At 28.8% G+C, this 26,879-nt stretch overlaps 1 protein-coding gene across 1 annotated transcript in view; it reads left to right on the top strand.

Annotated features, from left to right (window-relative positions):
• The first annotated feature begins 3,767 nt into the window (after positions 1-3,767).
• dysf (neuronal PAS domain protein dysfusion) overlaps positions 3,768-26,879 on the top strand; it is a 29,304-nt gene continuing 6,192 nt past the window's right edge. The window contains 8 exon segments of the mRNA XM_075729997.1: positions 3,768-4,622; positions 8,349-8,530; positions 11,898-12,052; positions 12,432-12,521; positions 22,999-23,199; positions 23,276-23,460; positions 26,428-26,534; positions 26,627-26,780. Coding sequence (XP_075586112.1) covers positions 4,582-4,622; positions 8,349-8,530; positions 11,898-12,052; positions 12,432-12,521; positions 22,999-23,199; positions 23,276-23,460; positions 26,428-26,534; positions 26,627-26,780 — 1,115 coding nt within the window. The 5' untranslated portion in view covers positions 3,768-4,581.

Raw genomic sequence — 26,879 nt, forward strand, 5'->3', positions numbered from 1 at the left:
ATACACACAATTTATAATCACCATCATTATGTTAATCACCACAAAAAAAAAGAAAAGAAAATATGAAAACAAAAACCTTTGAAAGAAGATTCAGAAAAAAAAGATAATTATAAATAATGATTTTCAATGATAAAACATGGAATAGGATCATATAGCATCAAATTTTGGATTTCATTGTTGTTGTTTTTTTCGCAAAAAAAATTATTCCGATTATTAATTATAATTGCCGTTCATTTATTTGGCCGAGAAAACAAAATAGTAATTCTTCATTCATTCATTCATTAAGAATAATTTATATTTTGTGGTGATTATTATCATTGATCTTCGATATCTATGTAATAATTGTTCTTGTTTTTTTTATGTGGTTATAATTCATCATCCCCATCATCATCATGTATATTAAGATTCAAAACTCACAATACAAATACAGTTAACAAGGATAAACATAACAATCACAATCGTCAAAAAAAAAAAAAAATTATTGCCGCAACAAACAGCAACAACAAGTTAATGTGTGCGTGTGGATTAATCAATAGAAGATCAATTATTAAGTCCATTTTCATAGACTATTGTCTTTTTCATTTTTCTTTTGTGTTGTTTTATGAACAACAATAATTGGTTCATTGAAATTTTTTTTTTCTTAGGCATTGCCCCCAAAAAAAAAAAAAAAATCACTATGAAGCATATTGTGTGGTAGTATCCATTCATTCATCAATTTATTTTCGATTTCAAGCATTCATTGGATCAATGTATGTGCATGTAATCATCATCATCATATATATACATATATAAGATTATAATCATTTTGTTCGGCAACAAAAACAAAAACCGCAAAAAAAAAATTTGGATGAAAACAAAAAAAAACAAAATCACATCGTTAATAACTCATTGTTATTATTCTCCCTATTTTTATTTGTCTCGTTTGATGATGAATCGTTAAAGATAACAAGAAGATTTTTTTTATTATCATCAACAATATAAACCTATATATATATATGATTCATGATCCAGGATGAATATATAAAAGTATATGTGTGTGTGTGTGTGTGTGTGTGTGTAAATGTTTATTACACGATGCATATAATTGAGGTTTGAATTTTTTTTTTTTTGTTGTTGTTGTTTCTTTTCACATTTTTTTATGATCATCATATCAGACCATATAAATCATAAACTGATGTTATAATATTTGGCCCGGTTATTTTTCTTCACTCCCACTTTAACACTGTTTATATCTAATCCTATACCTTTGTTTTCTTCATTTTTATTGTAATAATAATAATAATAATATGATTAAGATTCAACGAGCATTTATAACAACAACAACAAAAAACTAATGATACAAAATACAACAATTAGAATTGGTAATTATAAAACGCTGCCATGATTATACAATAATAGGATAACAACAACAACAACATTAAGAAGATAAAACGAGAAAAAAATACAAAAACGGAAAACCGAAAAATAAGATACCAATTAACCACTATCACTAACACACATACATAGTTATTATTATAACGAAAAACAAAGGAATGAAATGTCAAATCAGTGATGAGGAGAATGACCGAAACAAAGCCGAAGAAAAATAAAGGATATATATCTGTTTTCAACCGGTTCATATGTGATAAAATAAGTAATTTTTTTTGAAATTGGAAAAAAAAATTTTTTCCACAAACAAACCAATAATAGAGAAAAGAATAATGTTTAATAATAATGAAATGCCTGAGATTAGGACGTGATTCCAAAATATTTTTTTTTTTTTTTTATTTCAATGGTGATAATGATGATGATAATCATTGGTTATGATTCAACTATGCTATATGATTAAATGTGTGTTTGGTTTGTGTGTGTGTGTGCTTGGCTATTTTGATCTTTTTTCACGATGAAAAAAGTGATAATTTCCTGTATCAAATGAATGGATGTGAAAATAAATAGGCCAATCAAGGTATACCATAATCATCATCATCATATTGTACCATAGTGTTATTTATTCAAAAAAAAATTTTTTTTTATCACTACCATCATTGCGTTTCAATTCATTTCATTTCCTATATTTGATTTCATCCATTCAATTATCAATCAAGATAAATGAATGAAATGAAACAAAAAAAAATTGAAATGAAAATCATATTCAAATGACGATGATTATTGTTGTTGTAATCACTGCGATCATCATCATCTTCATCATAATCAATCAAGATGAACATTTTGATTACATTTTTTTTTCTTTATCTTGATGAATAATAATAAAAATTCATAACACTCATTATTATTGCTTCTACAATCGTAAAGAAGAACATGGTGATGATATTACGAGATAGATATGATTTTGTTTTTTGTTTTCATTTCATGAATTTTAAACAAATTTTTTTTTCCATCAAATGATAATTATTAGTAATAGGAGGGAGAATCTACGTCATCAACAATATTTAGCTTGATCTATGAACTGGTCGAATTGAAGATTTTTGTTTTATAATCAATGATTAGTGATTATCATCATTGAATGTCGGATATCGGCTTGATCGTGACTTATTGATCTCTCTCTCTCTCTCTCGTTTGTTTTTCTTAGATTTTTTTTTCGCTTGAATCCACCAAATACAAAATGTTTCCACGTCTATTCATATAAAATGATAATAATTTCAAACGTTTTATTGGTTACTTTAATGTGAAAAAATAATAATTCTTGTCAATAAACAGCTAATTTGTAAAACATTTAATCGATTGATAATCGAAACAAAAATCGAAAAAAATGATTTAGTTTTGAAAATGATAAAATCTTATTTTTTTCTCTGGTTAATGTTGATGATAATCATCAACTTTGATTGATTGATTGATTGATTCGATGAAATTGATCATTTCATCATCATCATTAGATTATCAGCACAAACATCATTATCAAATAAATTAGGCTAATTTCAATATAAATTCAATTAAAATTGATCAAATAAAAAGAATGGTTTGAATTCAATTTTGATGAATGAATCATTCAACAGGTGTTACCGAATGTTGATGACAAATCAAAATCAATTCTTGTTGTTTTTAATGAAAAAAATTTTTTTTTTTTTATCAAGTTCAATCTATGAATAAAAAAAACTACAAAACTATCATTAATGAATGAATGAATAAATCGGTAAACAGTGTTAACAACAACAACAACAACAACAACGAAAAAAAGAGGAGTTGATCAAAAGTTCTATTGGCTAAAAAATGATAATAATAATCACGATTTCTCCTCCCATGATCTTGTTTTATTTTCTGGACAAAAAAAAAAAAATAAAAAAACAAAACAAAAACAAATCAGACTTACATGTATTTCCCTACATTGGTCAAACAAAAAAAAGAGATAGAGAGAGAGATGAAAACAAGATGCACACCTTTTTTTTGTAGTGTTATTAACGAAAAAAAAAATAAGAAACCATTTCTAGACCATGATCATCATCATAGTAGCATTATCAACAGTTAAGACACACACACACACAAATAACAGGTAAGATTGAGGTTGATTCTTTCATTTCATTTCATTCTCACAATGTGTCTCTCTTTCTTTTCTGATTTTTTCTCTCATTTGAGATTTTTTTTTCTCATAAGATTTTATTCATTCATTCATTCATTCAACAGGTCCACCGTTTTCGATGTCTTCAAATTGTTGCAGCAGCAGCAGCAGCAACAGCAGTAGAAGCAGAAGCAGCAAAGATTTTTTGTTTTGTTCACTTCGTGATCTCATCATTCTCAGGTAGTATTCGTATCGGCTGCACTAGATATAATTCAGTTTACATTCGGTTGCTGTTCGATACGGAACGAGTATCTAATAATAATATTTTTTCAGCAGTTTATCGTTGTTGTTGTTGTTGTTATTATAACATTTCAGGCCACGATTCATCATCGATCGTGTAATCACGATTTTAAATAAATCGTTTTTCGGTTTTTCCATCTGGTACCGAAAGAATATATATATCCACAGTGGTGGTAATGGTGATTATCAAATAATTTTACCATCATCGTGTTGTGAATAGGGTTGAATATGTGGTACATACAAATTTTTACATCTCCTTCGTGTTTACATCGGACAAACGTGTCACGTACTTGATTGTACAAAACATTATTATTATTTAATCGCGCCTGATTCGTGTATAACGATTATATTTGCTACTGTTGGCCTTGACAATGATTCAATATTCATCATCATGATTATGATATGACCAAACGGTGTCGATTAGATCATGAATCGATTGTGATCGACTTGTGTGTATGTGTGTGTGTACCGATATTCATCACGATTTTCATCTTTATTTCAACCCATTGTGTTAATCTTCATGTTTTGTGTGTGTGTGTGCGTGAATGTTTGTGTTGATCATCCATATTTAATATCTTGAAACTGAAAGCACAATTTTTTTTACTTTCTTTGAAAAAAAATTCTTGCTTATCTGGATCATCATTTATACAAAGTGTCACTTTCACATCATATATATGTTAGTGTTTTAAACATCCGTTTACTATCACTGATCATCATCATCATCGATTGATTCTACAGTGAAAAACAATTTTATAAAGTAAAATTAAAGACTACTTTTTCAAAAAAAAATGATGCTTGCTTCGACACCAAATCTGCTGCAAATGTGCAGGTAAATATTACTATTTCATGTAAAACTAAACAAAACAAAAAAATAGTAAAATGATAATCTCTTTTGAATCAAAAATAGTTTTTGTGTGTGTGTGTGTGTATAGAAAAAACCTGAATAAAATCATTTTTTTAGTTAAATGTAATCAAGGTTATGAAATACTATAGTCAGTTTCCGACAGGCGTAAATGTCACTGTCGTGTCAACAACAATACAATATATGAAACATATGGATTTTCATATATTACAAACACACCATATACACAAATACAAATATGCAAATTGAATTGAAAAAATATTTTCCATTTTCTTCTGACCAATTCCAATGATGATGATGATGATGATGATTGACATCCGAATTTTGACAACCGTCAATATATCTGTCCATATCGATGATTCTATGATACACATGCTGTGTGTCTGAAATCTTGAAGGGCCAAAAAAAACTTGATAAAGAATTGACTGGATTTATTTATATTATTATATAATAGGTAATTGATCTTTTTTTTCTGGCTTGTTTGATTGCTTTCAGTTTTTGGGAAGGTTTCATCAACCGAATGATTTGTGTGTTTGTGGATTGTGAATAATTTCTTATTTTCGGTTTTTCAGTTGTTGTTGTCCAATACCGAATAGATCGTAAATATCTTTCTTGTAAACATTATTATTGTTGTTGTTGTTAGGAAATTAAATTTTTTTTTTTCGTTAATTGTTCAACATTTTTTTTTTTTTTTTGGTTATTCACTATTCAAAAGTGTTTGAATTGAGATGGGAAAATGAGAAAAAATTTGCAATTTTCCATCAAAACATTTCATTTAAAGATTTATTACGTTATTTGCACATTTTGAAAATGATGATGATGATGATAATAATCAAATGTGAGAGAAAAAGAAAGAAATTCGAGGTATTCAAATTCTTAACCCCCCTAAAAAAAAAAACACACACACACACAAACAAGATTTATTGGACATTTTTTTCGAAATGTGATTTCAACATTTGATTGCTCGTTGATCATTTTCATATAGGGTTTTTCTCGCATTAATACTCGTAATAAATCAATAGATCGATGGCAAAATATTGATATGAAAAATAAATTTTTTCTAGAAATCATCCCAATGATGATAATAATGACAATTTAAATTTCATTCACAATAGTGGATTATTTAAATCAATTTGGCCAAATGTTTTTTGTCGTTGTTGAAGACAATTACGTTTGGATTCAGTTGTTGAATCATCAATTTTATTGTATTTGTTGTTGTGTAAGGTGATGGATGATGATAATGATTAGAAGGGCAAATACCCAATAGTCCTCCTAGTTGATTATCGTATCATTACGGAAATTTCAATGTCGGTTTCGTCTTTTGTCGTATTATTACTTCGGTCGATAACCGATTCTTCGATGATGAATTCACGGTATTATTATGAAAAGATAACTAAAAATACCAGAAAAAACCACCACACACAATAAACACAGTGTAGAAACAACAAAAAAAAAAACAAAATCAATCGAATCATCAAAAGAAACAAGATAATTGAGCCATTTGTTGTTGACTAACATAATGATGATGATGATAATAATGAATCTGTTGTTCATTGGTGTATGAACATCAACTTTGTTTTTGTTGTGGTTTTCAAAACCGCGTATTTTTTTATTTTTTATTTTATTTTCTGATGATTGATTCGGCGATACACAAAACAACAACAACAACAATAATAATAATAAAAATAATTGGATCTTATCGAACCTGATCTGATTGTTATCTTTTTGAATAGAACAAAAGAATTTTGTTGTTGTTGTTGTTTGTTTCAAGATTGCGTGTTGATGATTGTCGATGATGATTTTGACAATGTTGATGATGATTATGATGATGTTGATGATGATAGTTAATTCGTTAGATTGATGCGTTCGATGTATAACATTCGAATTTCGGGTTTTTTGTTGTTGCTGTTGTTCGAAAATCAATTTTCCTAAAATCAATCAATTGTTGGTGGTAGTTTTTGGCGGCATTGTCATAGAGGAAAAGAATTCGAACAAAAAAAAATAATTTGTAATTGATACTTTATCATCATTATTGATGATCATGATGATGATGATCATCATCATTAAGAAAGTTAATCATGACCATTTGATTTATTTATATTTATTATATGTAAATTAATTTTGAAAAATTGAAAAATCCAAAAAAAAAATTCCAAATGAAAACAAGATTCTTCATGCCATTCAAATATTACGTACATAGAAATGACATGTGCAAACAAATAAACAAATGGTGTACATTCAACCTTGAACACATTAATTTCCATTTTTTTTTTTATTGCATTTCTTTTTCTTTCTTTTTTTTGTATTGATTATCAATTTGATTTTTTTATGATGAAAATAATTATTTTCACATTATGAAGATTTTGTCAATAATTACAGGTATATATTGTGAAATTGGATTGAATGTCATTATAGACGAACAACACAACTATGAAAAAAAAATCAATCATAAAAAAAACGATTGATTGATTGATATATTGAACATCATCCATTTGTTTTGATGGTAATTAACATTTTAATTGCTCAAAAATTAATTCATTTGATTTTCTTTTTTTTTTTGGAAAATCAAAAATTTCTTTTCAGAATGAAGAATGAAACACATATCGAATCGAACACATATTCAGAAACAGACAGGCAAACAAACGCTTGTTGCTTTTGGCCATTCTGTTAATGATAATTTTGAGCATCATCATCATTATCGATGGCGACAATACAAATCGATAAACAGGTGTTGTTCATCATCATCATCATCATGTTGATGAAGAGAAATTATTTATCACGAAATTTATGTTTGTGTGTGTGTGTGTGCATTGCAATTCAATTTCCATTCAATTTATTGATGAGTTTCAAATTCAATTTTATGTTGTTGTTGGTTTTTCTTTGCATCATCAAAATATTTATATTTGAAACCACTCGTTTTACACGGTATTTATCATTATCATCATCATCCTATCAATCATGTTCTCATGGAACGATCCAACATTAATTTTTTGTTTGTTGCCATCAACAAACAACGTTTATTGAAATGTTATTGATTGACACATAAAACTTACTGAATGACTGAATTATTCATCATCTTTGCAGGATTTCAATAAAAAAAAATGTAGAAAAAAAAATATTTACATTTGAATACATATAGAGAAGCAACAAGTGATTATTCAACTTTTGTTTAACAATTTGTATTAGTATTTCCACTATATGGTCGTAGGGGAATAGTAATGACAAAAATCAATTTTTTTTTTTTTTTTTTTTTTGCTAAATCGAAAATGATCTAAATTGATTTAAAAAAAAATGTTCATAAAACGTACAAAAATTTTTCAAGTTCATTCAATTTTATTTTTTTTTGTGGATTTTTCCAATGAATCCAGTTTTTTCAATCAATCGTACGGATTTATTCATTCAGATTTTTTTGATTGATTATTTTTGATTGGTTTTTTTTTCTCTATATTTCTCTTTCACAAATAAAATAAATATATCGAAAATTTAATCTTGGTGTGCGTGTATGTTGCTCGGTGTGTGGGCAAAAAAAACCTGTGCCACCTTTCACCTGTTAGTGTGTGTGTGTGTGTGTGTTTATCACCTTTGATCTTTACTTTTTATTTTTATTTTTAATTCAATATTTAGACAGAAAAAAAATTGAAATTTATTTAGATTTATACTAATCGATTGATTCTTTTTTCTTTGTTTCTTTAGCTTCGATGCAACTAAATCAACAAAAGGAGCATCAAAATTACGACGAGATCTGATCAATTCAGAGATTGCCAATCTAAGAGATCTATTGCCATTACCATCATCAACAAGACAACGTTTATCACAGCTTCAATTGATGGCATTAGTTTGTGTATATGTACGGAAAGCAAATTATTTTCAATATGGTAAGTGTGTGTGTGTGTGTGTTTTCCAAAATATTCAAATTTTGTCTAATTTTGTTCAATTAATGAAAATCGAAAGAATATTTTCATTATTTGACGAAAATCGAAGTATTTTTCAAAAAATCAATCAACTATTGATTATTCATTGGTATTTTTGGGTTTTATTTATACAATTCATTTTCATTCCCAAAATCAATCCTGATGATGATCCTCTTCACGATTTTATTTCGTTGTTGTTGTTGTTGTTGTTGTTTTTTGTTTTTGTTGATCAAAAAAAAAAAAAAATACGATTTTCAAGCTATTTATTTATATTCGATGTTTCCAGCTGTATCCTCACAGTGGTTGGCATTTTTTTTTCTCCACTTTACCTTGGATAGAAAATTCAAATCACCATAATCATCATTATGATTCAATGAAAGAATAAGCTTATGACGATGATGTGACCAAAAGAAAAAAAAAACATAGGAAGAGGGCAACAAACAAAAACAGAAATTATGAAAATGACCAGAATGAAAGATGTGTCCATGTAATGTTGTGATGATATGCAACTGTCAAACAATGTTGTTTTGTGTACAGAGAAAAAAAATTGAAAATTTACAAATGTCAAAAAAAATAGAATGAAATAGTTTCCTTTGCGTGGTTTTTCTAAATGTCGAATAATAATTTTCATATAAAACCGTATTAACATGTATGGATGGATGGATCAAATGTTTGCACAAAAAAATAAAACAAAACAAAAATTTGATGTTTGTGAAAAGTGAAATTTTTTCTTTTCTTTTTTGGGTTATCCATTCTTTCGTTTGATTTTGACATTGAAAAGAAATTTATATCTATGATTGCTATCTTGTGCTTGTGTGTTTGTATGTTTGGATATAAATCTACCAATGTATCATACATCTGTCTATGAGATATATATCTCTATGTTTTGTTTTGTTTTGTTTTGTTGTTTTGAATGTCAAACCCGACATACAGGTCCCGTGTACACAAATGTAAGAATTTTTTCTTCTTTTTTTTGTCTTGAATAAGAAAATGACCACCATTTTCAATGATGATGATGATGATGAATTTTTAGAATTGAATGATGTGTTGAATAGAAAAAAAATGGTAAGGTCAATAGCATCTTTGTTGTTGTTTTTTGCTGCTGCTGCCGTTGATCAAGTCGATGATGATGGAAGCATTTAGCCATTTTTATCCATCGCGTTAAGTTCGAGGATTTTTCTTTCTTTTTTCGATATAAGAAATTTTACATGGAATGGAAACGATTCGTTTTTTTCCACTTGTTTCATGGCTTTCATCTCTCTCTCTCTCTCTCTCTCTCTCGCTCTTTTCCTTAGTGAAGAAAAGAAAAAAATGATTGTTCATTGCCACCGAGAGCAATATCGTTTTTTTTATTATGATGATGATGATGTCGATGTAGATGACAATACAAAAGGTTTTAGTTTCATTCTTATTTCCCTTAATGGTCTTTCGCTTAATATAATGATTATCCCGTCAATCAGTTTCGATAGTTCATAGTCAAAATGTTGATGACCAAAAGAATCAATTTATAATGTGATGGAAAATTGAATCAGAAAAAAAAATTTTCATTTTATTTTGTTTTGCTGACCATCATCATCATCATCATAATCATACCGAAATGAAATGATGATCAAATTTAAATGTCATTTTGTTGTTGTCGTTGCTGTTATTGATCATTTATGCAATTTTTCAATTTACTTTTTGCTCTTTGTTATTGAAAATTCTTTATTTTTTTCCCCCAATTTCAATTTAGTTTCGATTTTGGTGTTGGTGATAAGGAACAATTATTGGTGAATGGAAAAGAAAAATCTATCAGGAGATTATGGTAGCCATTAAATCTATCATAATGTCAATTTACATTAATGTTGACCATCCATTATTAATACACACACACTGTAGAATGTCAGAATCAATTAGTTTATTTGTTCGTTATTTTTCAATCTATTTCACACGTATATTATGTATTAATAGGATTCAGGGGTGTCCATATCGTACAATGATTGTCCAAATTATTTTTCATCAAACAAAATGTTTGTTCCTAATGTTCCTATTCTCTTTCCATAATTTTATTTTTCGAAATTAACTTGTCTACAAAAAAAAATGCTGAAATAATAATATCTTGTGTAGACAATGATGATAATGATAATGTATAAGATTCAAAAAGGTCAAATGTGTACGATGAATTTCTATGAATGGAAATGGCTACGACGATTGTATGTATGGTGTGTGTGTGTGTGTGTGTGTGATAAATAATTTTGGGCTAAATTAAATGAGATTTTTTTTTTAATTTTATTTTATTTACCACAAAGATCATCATTACCATATAATACATATTATGTTGTGTGGCAATGGCGACTGCCCTAATGATGATGATAATAAACTTTGACACTTCTCGTTCATAATCGTCATTGATGATGCTTATTCTTCATCATCATCATCATCATCACGAAATACTCAATGAATTTTTGAATGAGTAAATGAATAAAGCTAATGCTAATGCTAAGCTTTGGCCATTCAATGAATTAAATCTGGAAAAAGAAATGTAGATCGTTTTCAATGTTTTGCATTTTTTTCTTCTCGCCATTCATTTATTTTATATTTTTATTTTATTTGAATAAAATAAAAAGAAGTTCAACAGGCTTCTGTAGTGTTAGTATTTGTTTGTCTGTGGATTTTTTGTTTGTTTGTTTGTTTGTTCCACCAGAAGTTAACCTCGACAATCTTTGCTGTTGTTTCTCATTGTCGCCATTATTATTATTATTTTTTTTTATTCATTCGATTTAGTGATGATGATCATTGCTGCTGTTATTTGTGTTTTTTTTTCGGTTAAATATCATAAAATGCATGGAAAATCACTTTTCTCTTTTTCTTACCATCATAATTTTATTTCATTTCATCTTTAAATTCAAGCTTTTTCACGCACACAATAAACAGGTGAAATGATTATTAATGTGTGCTCGAAATTTAAATTTAACAAAAAAAAAATTTAAGGTCAAAATCAAGAGAAAAATGGGAATTATTCGGAATACATTTTTTTTCGTTTGTTGCGAGCATTTCAATTTATTTAAGAACAACAACAACAGTGGTTTTTAGGCGTTGATAATGGATCAAGAATTGATTGAATGAGCAAAATTTTTAATGGATGAAATTCTGTGGTTGGATGTGAATAAATAAAACATTTCCTTGTGTGTGCGTTTAGTTTTCTTGTGATTCAATTTCAAAATTTTTTTTTTCTTAAAATTGGAATTAATTAAAATTCAATTTTACGATTTTTCTGTTCGTTTTGTTTTATTGCTTCAATTTTGCTAATTAATTTTACTTTTTTTCCACTTACTCTCTCTCTCCCGTTTAGCATTTCGAAAACATGAATTGATTCAATCACATCACCATCACCATAATCATCAGCACCATCACCATCATCAGCATCATCATCATCATCACCATCAACAACAACAACAACAACATTATAATCATCAATTGTCAATGACCAATTTTGGTTTCTCAAAGGTGAGTTTTTTATTAAGGTGTTTTTGAATGATGAAAAAAAAAATTTTCATGTCATTTTTACCTTTTTTTCTCAACTCTTTCTCATCTCCTGATTTTTTATTGGTTGTTAATTTTAAAATTTTTTTCTTTTTTTTCATTTCACAAACAAAAATTGAGACCACCAACAAAATCATTGCAAGCTATCAAAAAAAAAATCAGGAAAATTTTGATTCAAATGAAATATAGATTTAGCTTTTCTGTTCTGTTTTTTTCAATTATTATTATCTAATCAATAGGATCGATAAATTAATTATCGGAAATTGTATCCAATTTCATGCACAAAAACGTGTATATTTTTTTATCAAATTATTAATTATTTAATATTTTGGCCAACATTTAGGCATTAAATGGATTTCTCATGATGATGACACAGAATGGAAAATTGCTCTACATTTCAGATAATGCAGCTGAATATCTTGGCCATTCAATGGTGAGTTGTTTTGTTTTTTTGTTTCGTTGATCATTTTTTTGTTCACAAATAATTTTTTTTGGTTTTAATTAGTGTGTTATAATATAACGTAGAATGTAACGGGTTTTAAGCTGCTGCTGTTGTGTTGTTTAGATTTTTTTTTCAATCATTTTTTTTTCTTCATTTATTTCACCTTTTCACATTCATTTATCTTTGTGTTTGTGTGTTAATTGAGTTATATTTTCATCAAACACACACACACACACTGTTAGTAGTGATGTGTTTTTTTTTTTTTTTGCTTCATCACTTTATAACATCATCAAAAAAAAAACAACAACAACAACAAGATAAGACGAGAAAAAAACAACAGAAAAGATCATTGTGTGTGTGTGTATGTATGTAAGTCAGGCATGATGTTCAATTTTCGTCTAGCATAATCATAATATTCGTTTTTGTTTCGTGGCTTTCCGTTTTTTTTCCACTTATTATTCATTTGATTTTTATTATATTACAGGTCGATTTTTTTCGCTCAATTTCACACACACACACACACACTTGGAAACAAGCACAGCTTCTTGTATCTTGTATTCGATCCACACACACACACACACACACATACATATAACGTAAAATTGACAGATGCAAAAATTAAAAAAAAAATCTTTTCCATGTAATGATCCATCAACAGGTGTTTTTTTGCTGTATTTGTTGTTTGAAACAGTGATGATGATGATGAGCACTTTGTTTTATTTATATAAATATTTTTATTTTCAATAAAAACAATAGACATGACATTTTTTTTTTATTTCTTTTGCTTTTCTTTTTTGAATTTTGAATTTTTTTTTCACGATAAATCAGCATATAGCATCTATATATATGAAACAAAAGAAAATTGATCATCATATGAATTTGAAAGTTTTTGTTTTTCTAATAGTTTTTTTTATTGAGCATCCAATCATCATCAATATCGATAACGATGATGATGATGGAAAAAAAATTTCCTCAATAACCAATGATGAGAAATGAAAATTTCCATAACTTGATTTTTTTTCCAGTTAAAAAGAAGAAGGAAAATTGAAAATTCTTTCAACAAACGACGACTAAGTTTATTGAAAAAAGGAGGAGAATGAACAAGGATACACATAAACATACATATAGAAAGATAGAACGTTTTGGGTGAACCACCACCATCACCACCACCACCAAAAAAAAGGAATCGAGCTTTAGCATTGATCATTGATGATGCTATTGAACTTTTTTTTAAGAATGAATTTTTTTTCCTAGATTTTTATCATTTGAGCAAACGAACGAATGAAAAATTTTCAACGATAATGAACTATCTTTTGCTTTTTTACCTTTTTTACCTGATTTGGTTTTAATCATTGGTATATCTATATACAGGGTTGTTTTTTTCCTTCTTCTTCTTCTTCTTCTTTCAATCTTCTTGATCTATTGTCCTGTATCATATCTTGATACATATAACATCTGCATACCACTATTACTTTGTCTTTGTCTTTTTTTTTTTTTTTTTTTTTTTTTTTGGTTATACAATCATACTAACTACTTTTTTTTCTCTTTGGTCAATCAATCTATTTTACTATTTCATTTCGATAACGATTTCGATATTTATTCATTCATCAAGCTAACAAAAAAAGCATATATGTATGACCACAATGACAAATTAGAAAATCGTGATCTGTAATATTTGATCCCCTTTCTTTTTTTTCATTCTGTATTGAATGAATTAAGTTGAAGTTATGGCCAAAAGAAAAAAAAACTTGAACTTGACCGTTCAACTTGGATGACGGGGGGGAGGAGAGAAATGAAGGGTATTCACGTCAATAATGAGCTAATTGTATCTGCTTGTTTATTGAAGTGTTCTGTTGTGTGTGTGCATCTGAAAAGAAAACAGGATCAGGATCAAGATGATGATTTCATCAATGAAAAATTTTTCTTATTTAAATTCCATTGTCATTGTTGTTTAGGAATTGGTAAGAAGTTTTTTTTTGAACAAAAATGTTCTAGTTTAATCTGTTGTGTTTGTTATATGGTAATATATTTTTTTTTTACAACTCCGCCTTTATCATGACTTGTTTGAAATACAAAATGGGCGGGTTTTATACATACACAAATACCTACCATTGTGTGTGTGTGTGTATGAAGTGAATAAACTTTAACTAAATGCAACAAGTATGAGCTATATATCTGTAAAATGTATGTATGTGTTCAAATATTATCCAATCAAATTCAAATAAATATATTTGGCTCCATTACTTTTGGTTGTTTTTTTTTTTTTTTTTGGTTGACAATTTTTGTTGAAATTTTATAATTTGATTTAAAAAAAAAAATTTTCAAATTCGTTTGGGTTCGTTGTACTCTCCTGGTTATTTTGTGAAAGGGATTCATCATCATCATCATCATCATTAATATTCACTAGGAAAAAAGATTGATGTGTTTATTGAATATCAATGTATTGAATTGTGAATAAATGAATGAATAAAAACTTTTTTCTTCTTGTTGAACTTGAATCAAATAAGCTTGGATATTATTATTATAATAATAACCAGAGATGTATTTGAAGAGCTATTTTTTTTTTTGTTAATATTGGCCATTGGCGTCACGACTTGAATGACCAGTTCTATGTTTTGATTTTGGTATTCTTTTTCTATTTTTTTTTCTTCTATAGAGAAGATGTTAATGTGTTAATGAGAAAAAACAACAACAACAACAAATTTTTTTTTTTTTTGAAAATTCAAAAAAATTTGTGGTTTTTTTTCGTACGGTTCAAATGGACATAAAAAAAAGTAAACCAGAAAAATGACCAAAAACCACCACCACCACGACTATTCAATGTATTCCCAATTGTGACCAAAATCACCTTTTATTTCTTTATTACGTTGTTGTTGTTGTTGTTGTTTATGTTTTATATGAACTTTTCGCGTCATCAATATAATAATAATTTTGCGCCGAAATGAATGATCCCGGAACTTGGTTGATCACGATCTTTTGGTATTTTTTTTTTATTTTCATTTTTTGATGATGACGAAAACGACGATGACGACGACCCACTCTCTCCATCTATCTTAACTACCTGTCTACATTTCACTTGTTGTTGTTGTTTTTGATTATTGTTTTTTTTCACAAATGTCGATGATAGTGAGTGTATACGTGTATGTTGTTTGTGGAACAAAGTGAAATTTTTTCACAATGATTGTAATTGAGTTTTTTTTTTTTTTTGGTTTGTTCTGAGCAATAGAAACAAATTTTCGAAATGAACACAAATGGGTGATAATCATTGAAATGAAAAAAAACTAACACATCAATTTTCGAATGATGATTATTTCATTGAAAAAAATGGGATGATTTTTTTTTCATATAGTCATTTCTTGACCATATTGTTATCATGTATGTTTTTTTGTGGCTACTGTTGATGATCCGTACATCAATGATATCATTGATTTTGTTACCACCAATGTTGATAATATGATGATGATGATGACTACGAACAACAAATGATCAATCGACAATTTTTTTTTGTTATTCCTAACTGAATGATGATGATGATGATGAAGGACTTCAGGTAGTCTTCAGGTCAGTAGCTCAGAGTCATGTCTGGCTGGCTCCGTCGGTCCTATGGCTTTGTTGTTGTTGTTGTTGTCCTAGTCGTCATGATGGAAGCTATGTTCAACAACAACAACAACAACAACGACGACCTCGTAGGTTAATTAAACGGTGAGCTCTCGATACACATATACATTTAATGATTAGAGAAGTAGAGATCAGCTTAAGCTTCTTATTTGGTGGTGATGGCAGAAAGACAAATGTGAAAAAATGGATATTGAATATGTTTGGCTATGATTTGAAAGTTTTTCATTCTTCATTTGTTTTTAGTTAATTTTTAATTTCATACACACACACACACACACACACACATAAAGCAGCTCGCGCAAACAGGCAAATTAATTATTATTACAAGACACTTGTACGTACGACGTATATCACAAATTTTTTACGTTGTATGATCTCTCAGATCTCTGTTATAATAATAATGATAATCATTGATTCTCACTTTTAGATAGATACATTGGATGCGGATTTCGATTGACCATATTGATATATGCATTGATGATGATGATGTGCCAATTGAAAAATGATTTTGATTTTCATCCTATTTTTTTTTTGTTTTCTTAATTTAAATACATAAATGTTTATAATTGATCGTCGCCGCCGCCATCGTCGTCATGGACGTTGTCTAGATAGATTCTGCTAGACATCACTTCATCACCATCATTTTGATGAAATTCATGTTATGTAATGTGTCTCGTGTGTGTGTAATGGCTATGACTTTATTTATTGTACACAAGACAAAGATAGAAAGAGAGAGAATAAATATTGGCGCCAAATAGACGCCGTTTGATTCATTTCTCAAAAAAAAAAGAAAAAGAAAATCCTCTTCAATTTCACAATACATGACACATATTGAGTGTGTGTGTGTGTGTGTGAAAAGAAAAGGAACACCGACAAGTAGCAAGTGATTAGAAAAAAAAAATTAAAATGATCACTTTTTTTTGACAAGAAAAGTAATCCAAAATAAAATCCTTGTTTGAAAAAAAAACATTGACGTTTTTAATACAAGCGACGAATAATGATTACATCACACACACTTACACACACACACAGGATCATAGAATGACCCAAAGGTGTCGATCGATCGTTTGTCTTTGTCGTTTCATGTCAAATGTTCATCTCTATTTTTGTTGTTGTTGTTGTTGTCGACAATCATCATCATCATTCATTTAATTTTGTAAAATAATTTTAATCAATCTATGGCTAGCCTGTTTGGTGGTGGATACACCTTCACAATTTACAATTTCATTATTTTGGGATGCAAACTTGAATTTTGTTATTTTTTTTCATTACTTTTTTTGGCATCTTTTTTTTGTGGTTGAAAAAAAACATTATTTACAATCTGTGAATGATCATTAAGTGCTAAAGTCAGGTAGTCAGTTGAAATAATTTCTATATGTGTGTGTGTGTATGTGTCTGTGTCATTCATTGGATCAAATATAACGATGACTTACACTATGATTTCAAGTCCTAATTTATAATATTTGTCTTGTAGCCAATTATTCGCGTCTGGCTTGTCGTCATCTTCGTCGTTGTCGTTCGTCGTCGTCTTCGTTTTTATCATCATCATAATCTTAAAAATGATTCTTGACATCATTCTGGAGAAAAAAAATTTCTACCCAAAGGCAATTTTTTTTCTACCAATTGCAATGAGAGCTGTATACTAGAAAAAAAAAACAAACAAACAGAGAGAATTATTTTATTTTCTGGAGAAAAAAAAATTACATAGGAAACTCAATAATCGATGAAAAGCTCAATCAATCGATCGTCAATAAGAAGATTTTCAATTTTATATGTCATTTGTAGTTCGATTTGTGGTATATTCAGAATTGTCTGATTAACATTTTTTTTTTATTATTAGTTTGTATGAGTTTTCTGTGGTTGTTGTTGTTGTTGTCAAATCAATGTCAAAAACTAATCGATATTTATTGAAATGAATTCATTTTGTCTGTGGATTTTTTTTTTTGCAGAGAAAAACGGTTTTTTTTCATCTCGTTCCTTGTTCCTTAAATGAATGTGTATGTGTATGTGTGTGTCTTATTCCAAATCAAATTGATTTGTGTTGTGCTTGTTTGCATATATCTTTACTTGTTTGTTTTCTTTTCAAAATAAAAACCAGAAAAATAAAAAAAATTTGAAGAGCTTATTGGCTTATTTGATTAACATTCAAATGAAGTCGTCGTCTTCGTCGTTGTTGTTGTAGTCATCATTGTACTGAATATGACAGTCACGATAGAAAGATGAATGAATATATTTTCCAAAAAAAAAAACAAAACAAAACGAAAATGATTTATAAATAAAATACTGATGAATACAATATACTGATCCTATTGATGATGATGATGATACCTGGTGTGTGCAATGGTTTCTGATTTGGAAAAAAACCGTTGTCAGATGTTCAATATGTTGATGACCGGTAGATGGAAATGATAATGATGATGATCTATTTGACATACGAATATCCATTGATTGATTTTTTTTAAACAAAACAAAACATCATTATCATTGTTTTTCCAGAAAGCAAAACATTTTGTCCATATTTTTCTTTTTTTTGGGAAAACAAATAAACTTCAATGCATACACAGAGACCCAGAAAAAAAGTATCATATATCATTGTGTCCACAGTAGTTTTTCTGGTAGCAGAAAAAAAAGAATATGAATGTGAGGGACTTGCTGCCAAATACGCGGCGCCGTCCAGTCGTCCACACTATGATGGAACGTATTCTTTATACATATGGAACATTATCATTATATTGACCTTATCATCATCATCATCATCGCCATCATATGACCTTAGGCGTTGGCGTATTCACACACACACAATTACAATAATGATGAATCTCACCTTATTTTTTTTTGTTTCGTTCGTTGTTGTTCACTTTTTACCTTTCAACAACCGAAACTTATCATTAACAACAATGGCGAAGAATTTTACGTGTTTTTTTTTCGTTTGTTTGTTTGTTTGTTATACCGTATGTGTGTGTGTGTGTGAATTTAAAATGAAACAAACAAATTGAATTTAAAAAGCAAAGCGAACAACAACAACAACAACGAAAAACTCTCATGTAGATCTCATAATAATAATAATAATAATGATGATGATTATCCAAGGATTTTTTTTTCTTGAATTGAATCACAAATTTTTTTTTGTGAACGAATTTCATTTTTCTGGCTGTTGTTGTTGTTATTGTTGTTATCGAATAGAAATGCATATGTGACAGTAGCATATATATATAGGAATTAAGTGAAATAAATAAAAAAAAATTTTCCGACGCCTAAAAGAAAACAATCCTGACCGCGCCTTTGTGTTTGATTTGATTTAGAATTTCACTCGTTCTTGTGATGATGATGATGATGATGATGTTTTTTTTCTGGTATTTGATGATTTATTGATTTTTGTTTTTTTTGGAATTTTCGTTTTTTTTCTTGCTGTACATTGAACTTTTCATTTAGTTTTGTTTTTTTTTTTTTGTTTGTAAATTTTAATTTGTATTTGTGAAAATTGTGTTACAAATTAAATATAATTAGCATGATGATGATTTTTGTTTTCACTCACTAATGTTTACACACGTGTACCGTAATTGGTCACTTAATTCGTAATTTGTGAATAACAACAACAACAACAACAACAAGAACGACAGCAAAAACAACAGAGTTAAAAACATACACATAATTTGTTTGCTGCTTTGTTATATTGTTTTTAATATGATAATTATTATTGTTGTTGTTAAACTGAAAAGATACACTTAGTGATTAATGTCTATTTTTTGTTCTCTTTGTTACATAGATAATGTACAGTTTGAAACATATATTCTTTTATTCTTCAATTTTAGGTTTGATGCTAATTATTCAAGTTGATCAATTAAAAACAGAACAAATTCTCGCTAATGTATGAAAATGAATTAATTTTTCAAACCAATTGGAATTGTTTTTGTTTTGTTGACCCTTTTTTGTTTTGTTGTTGTTGTTGTTGTCCGAATCATAAATCAATGACCATGATGATTATGTATATTGTGGCAAATAATACATCTGGTTTTTTTTCTCGATATCATCATCATTGATTATTAATGTTTTCAACAACAACAACGACAACAACAACAACATCATGTCATTCGTCATGATCATCTAAATTAACTATATGTTGATCTACTATTTTCAAAATAATGATTAAACGTCATATATTTGAATTTCAACGGATTTTTTTTTCTCCATCTCTCTCAGTTGTTTGATTTTTTTTCTGTTGTTGAAAATATTTTCAAATTGCAGAGACATTCTATTCTATTTAGTTTATAGCAGATGAATATGAGCAGCATCGTTTTTTCTCCTTGTTCTTGTTTTCTCTTGTTGACTGATATAATCATCATTTTAGTTTATTTTTCCAATATGAATTATGATTATTTGAACGATGAACGATGATAATCGATGATGATTTTTTATTTTGTTTTCTCCAAAACCAATGATGTAAATGTCTAATTACTGTAACAACAACATCAACAACAGAACAGAAACCAGGTATTAGTAGTAGTAGTAGTAACAAGTCAGAATAATTGTCCAGTATAATATTGATGTGAAAACTGTTTATATTAGCTTATTGCTGAACAATTATTGACCAAGAAAAAAAAAACATTTATGATGACGATGATCAACAATTTCATTTGATGGCCAATAGACTGGTCGTCGTCATCAATGATGATGATGATGACTTGGACATCGACATCATCCTTGATGAAGATACTGTTGTTATGTTTATTATTATTATTATGGAAAGAAAAAAAATGAATCAAACACTGATGATTGATGATGAACATCTTCAATCAATAATACATTGGAAATAGAAAAACAAAAAAAAAAATCTTTATAATTCATTGGCGACGACGACGACGAAGACGATGATGGTGGTAATGGCGACGGTTACACTGATCATCATCATAATCATAAAAATTATGATTTGTCCCCATCATCATCATCATCATCGATTCATCAGCTAACCAAGATTCATCGTCTTTGGATTTTTTTTTCGCCCTTCAGGCACCTTTAGATGTGTAATAATTATGATGATGATGATTATGATTATGATAGTGGTTCGGGAATCCAGGAATGAAGTGACTGAAGAGTTTTTTTTCGGACAATCAAATTCCCATCGTTTTCTTTGCTTTTTTTTCATTGTATGTGTAACCAAGTTAATATTCTTCATTTATTTTTGATGATCAAAGAAAAATATTATGATTATCATCATAACCCCAACATATTGAATACTTGTTTGTTGTTGTTGAAAGAAAAACGATCCTTAACGATTATCTCATCGGATCGATGTGAATTGAAATTTTTTTTTTTTTTTGGTTGAAGCTGACCGATCGAAAATGATTGATCTCGATTCTTTTGATAATAGTGGACGGCTTTTTTTGTCGGAATTTTGTGTTTCGTCTCTGACATTTCATTTCATAATAATGATGATTTTGATTGAAAAAAATGAGCGGAAAAAAACTAAACATAGGCCATAATCATAATTCAATTAAGGATTTCAATGTTTTTTTTTGACCATTTAGTCACTCACATTTGTCATGTGTAACGTGCCACGAGTTCATGTCCTGTTCCAGGACCAGTGTCATCAGTCTACTGATGATTTTTTAATTGTCACTTGTATATATGTGATGGTTTGACCACGTGTTTTGTATAATCTAGAATTTTATTTTAGCTACCGAATTCAATAGTGGTCAATATTTTTTTTCTTTAATGTTTTGTTTTGGATCGTGACCGGACAATAATCTTTTTTTTCGTACAACAGATGTGTGATAAATTTTACTGATGATGAAAATGACAATTGACAATGACATTGACCACACAAAAAAAAATATTCGTGTATACTAAAATGATACTGATTCAACAAGATACAAGTAGCCCAAAACAAATGTCATTGTCTCTCTCTCTGTCTCAGTTTTCTTTGAATAAATCTACTTCTTGATCTTGAAAACATAAATATGTTTGGCCGCTTTTTTTTCGTTGGCCATCACGAAATTGAAATCATCCACTTTGTGTGTGTGTGTGTGTGTGATATTCCAAATATTCCAAACGCCATTATTATTTTTGCTACTATTTTCTCTCAATTTTTCTAGACATATCATCAACCTTTGTGTTCTATGATGATGATGATGATGATGATGATTATCATTCACTACATTATCACCACCAATCGATTTGTTAATAATAACGCCGACATTAAAGAAGAAAAAAAAGGAAAAAGGGAAAAAAATATGGCGACTAATGGCCATTTATGTTGTGAATATATATATCTGCCACATAACCACAATTTTTATTCCACGATCCAAATGGCGACACATTTTTCTCTCTGTTTTTTTTTATGTGTATGTTTCATTCATATAATGACATAGTTTTGCCGCAATCATCATCATCAACAACAAAGGCGTAATGATACACGCGCGGTTTTTTTTATTTCGTTCAACGTAAACAAAGTACACTTGTTACAATCGGAAATTATATTACACACATTGCAAATATATTTGTAATACGTAATTAGCCTAGCTTTTTTTCTGGTGGTGGTGGTGGTGGTTTGTGTCCATTCATTATTGTGTGTGTGTGTGTGTGTGTGTGTTTGTGAAGAAAAATCGATCGATCTGAATGACTGAATAATATATATGCAACAGAACTTGAACTAACTTGTTGCTATTGTTGGCAGAAGTTGTCAGCAGTCTAGTTTTTCGTCAAAATTTCATTTGACCAACTTGATGATTGTTGATTGATTTACTAAATTATAACCTTTTTGTTGTAGTTGTTGTCATTTTCAATGATTATTATTATTTATAATTTGTATTTTTCTGCTTGTTTTTTTTTTTTTTTTGATGTAAAATTACAGGAAGATCTACTCATCCATGGCGATAGTGTATATGATATTATTGAAAAACAAGATCATCAAACTATACAGAATGAATTAATGCGTTCATCATCATCAAATCCATCATCATCATCATCAACCATATCTGATGGCCGAATATTTTTATGTCGTATGAATGTTTCACGAAATTCACGACGACAAATGCGTTTCGGTGATCAAAAGGTAAAATTGATTGATTGTATTTTTGAATTTTAAATTATCAACAATTATTATAAACCCCTTCACTTACATTATATAGGTTGTACTAGTCCAAGGACATTTTGTTAGCTATCTACCATTATGTAGCCGAAATGAACCGGTTTTTCTTGCCACATGTACACCGGTGGCAATGCCCGAAACTCGTGAATGTGTCGTACAAGGTAGTACGAATGTTTTCACATCAATTCATTCAATGGATATGAAATTCATACATTTGGATTCAAAGTAAGTTTGTTGTTTTTTTTCGAATTAAACTTATATATCCAGAATCGAAATCATCATCTACGATCATTAAAGTGATGAATTGATCTCAGAAAAAAAAATTCCTAGCACCAATATTGCACGATCAATATCGAATCCGTATCCGTCATCATTATAATAATGATTCGTGTTTGATCTAATTTGTTTAATTGATCATCGACAGAGAAAAAAAATTCGTGACCATAGAAATTTTTTTCTCTTTCATTTCTATAATCAGACTTTTTTTGATGAGAAATTAAAATTAGAACTGAAAATAGCAACAACAACAACAACAACAAACAGTTCATCATCACTTGTGAATTGTAATGTTTTTTTTTTTGAGTCAAAAACAAAAAAAAATCTAGATCACGATTCATTCATTCATTTTTCACATTTATTTGTGGTTCTATCGATTAAACAACAACAACAACTATTGAATCAATCGAAAGCGATCGTTCCTGAAACTGATTCGATAATGGTGATAGTGATATAGTGGTGGTGATAGATGGTTGTTATAGTTTTAATCACGATGTGTTAATTTTGCTTGAGGCTTTTGTGGCATCGTGTTTTCACACGCACACACACAAATTAGCCACACATACAGATTAGATGATGAGATTCTCAATTATAATAATCATAATAAATGTATAAGAAATATTGCTTGAAGGTCAATATGGATCAACAGATGTTTGTGCATTATTTTTTCTTCGAAAAAAAAACAGATTCTGGACCAAAATTCTCTATGTTGTCATCATTTTTTTTGGATTTTTTGATGATGATGATGGTAATAATGAACATCTGCTACCCTGCTCTTTTTTTTAAACTTTACTAAACATTAAAAAAATGTTTAGAACAATTAGAGCTTGTTATATGTTGCTATTCTATAACCAGAAATGGTGGATAGATAGATGGATGGATGATGATGATGATCCTACGCAAATCGTGACTTTGATTCAATTGGTTGTCCATTTTTGTTGTTCAGTTTACGGAATAAAAATCTCACTTCAAAAAAACGAAACGAAACGATAGTTGTGTTGTTTGGTGTGTGTGGATGTGTCATATCATGACATATAAATCTTGTTATCTTTCTTGTATTTCTGGCATTCAATTCATTCATTCATTTATTCAATACAACACAATCGCATCATTTTCTTTAACCAGAAATAAAAATTGTGTCCATCTTCCCCACACACATCATTCAACATTGATATGGGTAATGGATAGAACACGGACATGGAAATGATAATGATGACGAACATCATCATCAAAATTGATCTTGTCATTCAACGAAAAAAAAAGAGAAATATTCCAAAATTCAGAATCATTATTAGTTAAGTTAGTCGATAACCATTAAATGAGAACATTTTTATTCATGTAAAAAAAAGGTCATTTGTTTATGATTCATGAGAAATGTCACACACACACACACACACGCGACATCATTTCGTATCATCAAATAATCATCATCATCATCGTCAATTCATTCTAATTCTATAGATAATGATTCAGATCACTTGTCTATAAAGAGAGAAGATTTTGTTATTTTGTTTTGTTGCTCCAAATTTTTTTTTTTCATCTTCAATATATTCACATAGACATGACATGAAACAAAACAAAAATAAAAAAACTTTGTCGCCGACGATTGAATACTAACAATGAATAGATTTTTTTCGTTTTTTTTTTACATTGTCCATTTTGGATAATAATTTTTTTTTCTGTTTCGGATTTAGAATATACACTAAATGATGATGGGAAAAAAACGAGACGCATAACCATTGTTTTGTCCGAATGATAATAATAATGATGATTATTATTGAAACAATTCAGAATTAGCCTACGATGTTGTTGTTTTTTATTTTTTTCGCTCCCACGCGTATTAAAAGACAAAAAAAAATACACGTGGAGGAGGTATAGATCATCATCATCATCATCTGAATGACCATTATGATTATAGCATGGATCACAATCATCATCATCATCGACATCAACATCAATCGATGTCACAGACGATTAGACATACATGGATATATTCTATGATACATTTCCTTGTTGTTATTGTTGTTGTTCATTTCATTTTTTTTCATTTTAGATCAAAATATACAAGTAACATTGCCATAGTGGCAACAATAGAAATTTTGTTGTTTTTTTCGAAATAAACATGTTTAGATGGTTATTCGGTTGATTATTATTTATTTGTTCGTTTGGGTTCTCTGCCAGACACCAATGATGATGATGATGATGATGATTACAGCATAAGGCCATCATCATTTTTACATTACAAAACAAGGTCTAATCTAATCATTTTGTATATGATATTGGTTCTGTTCTGTTCTGTTCATCATTATCATTATCAATATACAATGTTTTTTTTTTACTTTTAGTTTTTCACAATGATGATTGACACTTGTGTGATGATGATGGCACGCTACCGCTTTGGCCACACTATATATTAAGAATTTAGGATCAATGATTATGATGATGATGATGGTGGTGGTGGTGGTGGTTGTGGCCATAGTTTCACTGGTACCGGGTATTCCGTTTTGTCCACTTGTCCATTTGATTATTGTTGTTGTTGGTATATAATTTACCTGGTCCTTGTGAGAGAATAATGTCGATGTTTATTTCGGGTTTTTTTTCTAATGACAACATCAAGGATATATGTTTGTGTGACCAACCTCTATATACAAATCATAATGATAGACAAGCAAATAAACATACAAAATATTATTGTTGTCGTCGTCGTCGTCGTCGTCATCATCATCATGGTCGTATTTTTTGACGTCGTTCTGGCACCAATAATAATAACAATGATTTGATATCGAACTGATGGGAATTTTTTTCTGATTCGATTTGTTATGGATATTTTTTTTTATTTTTTCATGTGACATAATTTTGTTAAAAATTTCAAAATAATTGTAATTATAATTTTTTTTCCATTCTCCATTTAAACAGTGGTGAATTTCATCTTGGTTATCGAAAAAATCGTTTGAAAAATCTTTCCTGGTATGACATTATTCATTGGGATAATCTGAAAGAAGCACAATCCAAACATAGGCTAAGTAAGAATTTTATAATTGATATTTTATTTTTCACTCATTGATTCAACAATGTTTTTAATTGAAAATGATTTTCAAATTTTTTTTTTTCACAGTAATCCAATCGGAACAAGAACGTTCCTGTATACTACTATTACGACTACAGACAAATTCAATGCAATGGATTTGGGTACATGTTGTATTACAGGTTAAAGATAATAATGAAAATAGCCAACAACCAGTGATTGTTTGTACAAATCAAGTATTAAGGTAAGGCCATGAAATTTTTAAACGAAAAAAATTTTTTTTTTTCAATATTTTTCAACAAAATAACAAAATGTATTATTCTCTACTTGAATTCTCAACAAT

This window comes from Dermatophagoides farinae, chromosome 1, assembly GCF_024713945.1.
Source record: "Dermatophagoides farinae isolate YC_2012a chromosome 1, ASM2471394v1, whole genome shotgun sequence".
Classification (NCBI taxonomy): Eukaryota; Metazoa; Arthropoda; class Arachnida; order Sarcoptiformes; family Pyroglyphidae; genus Dermatophagoides; species Dermatophagoides farinae.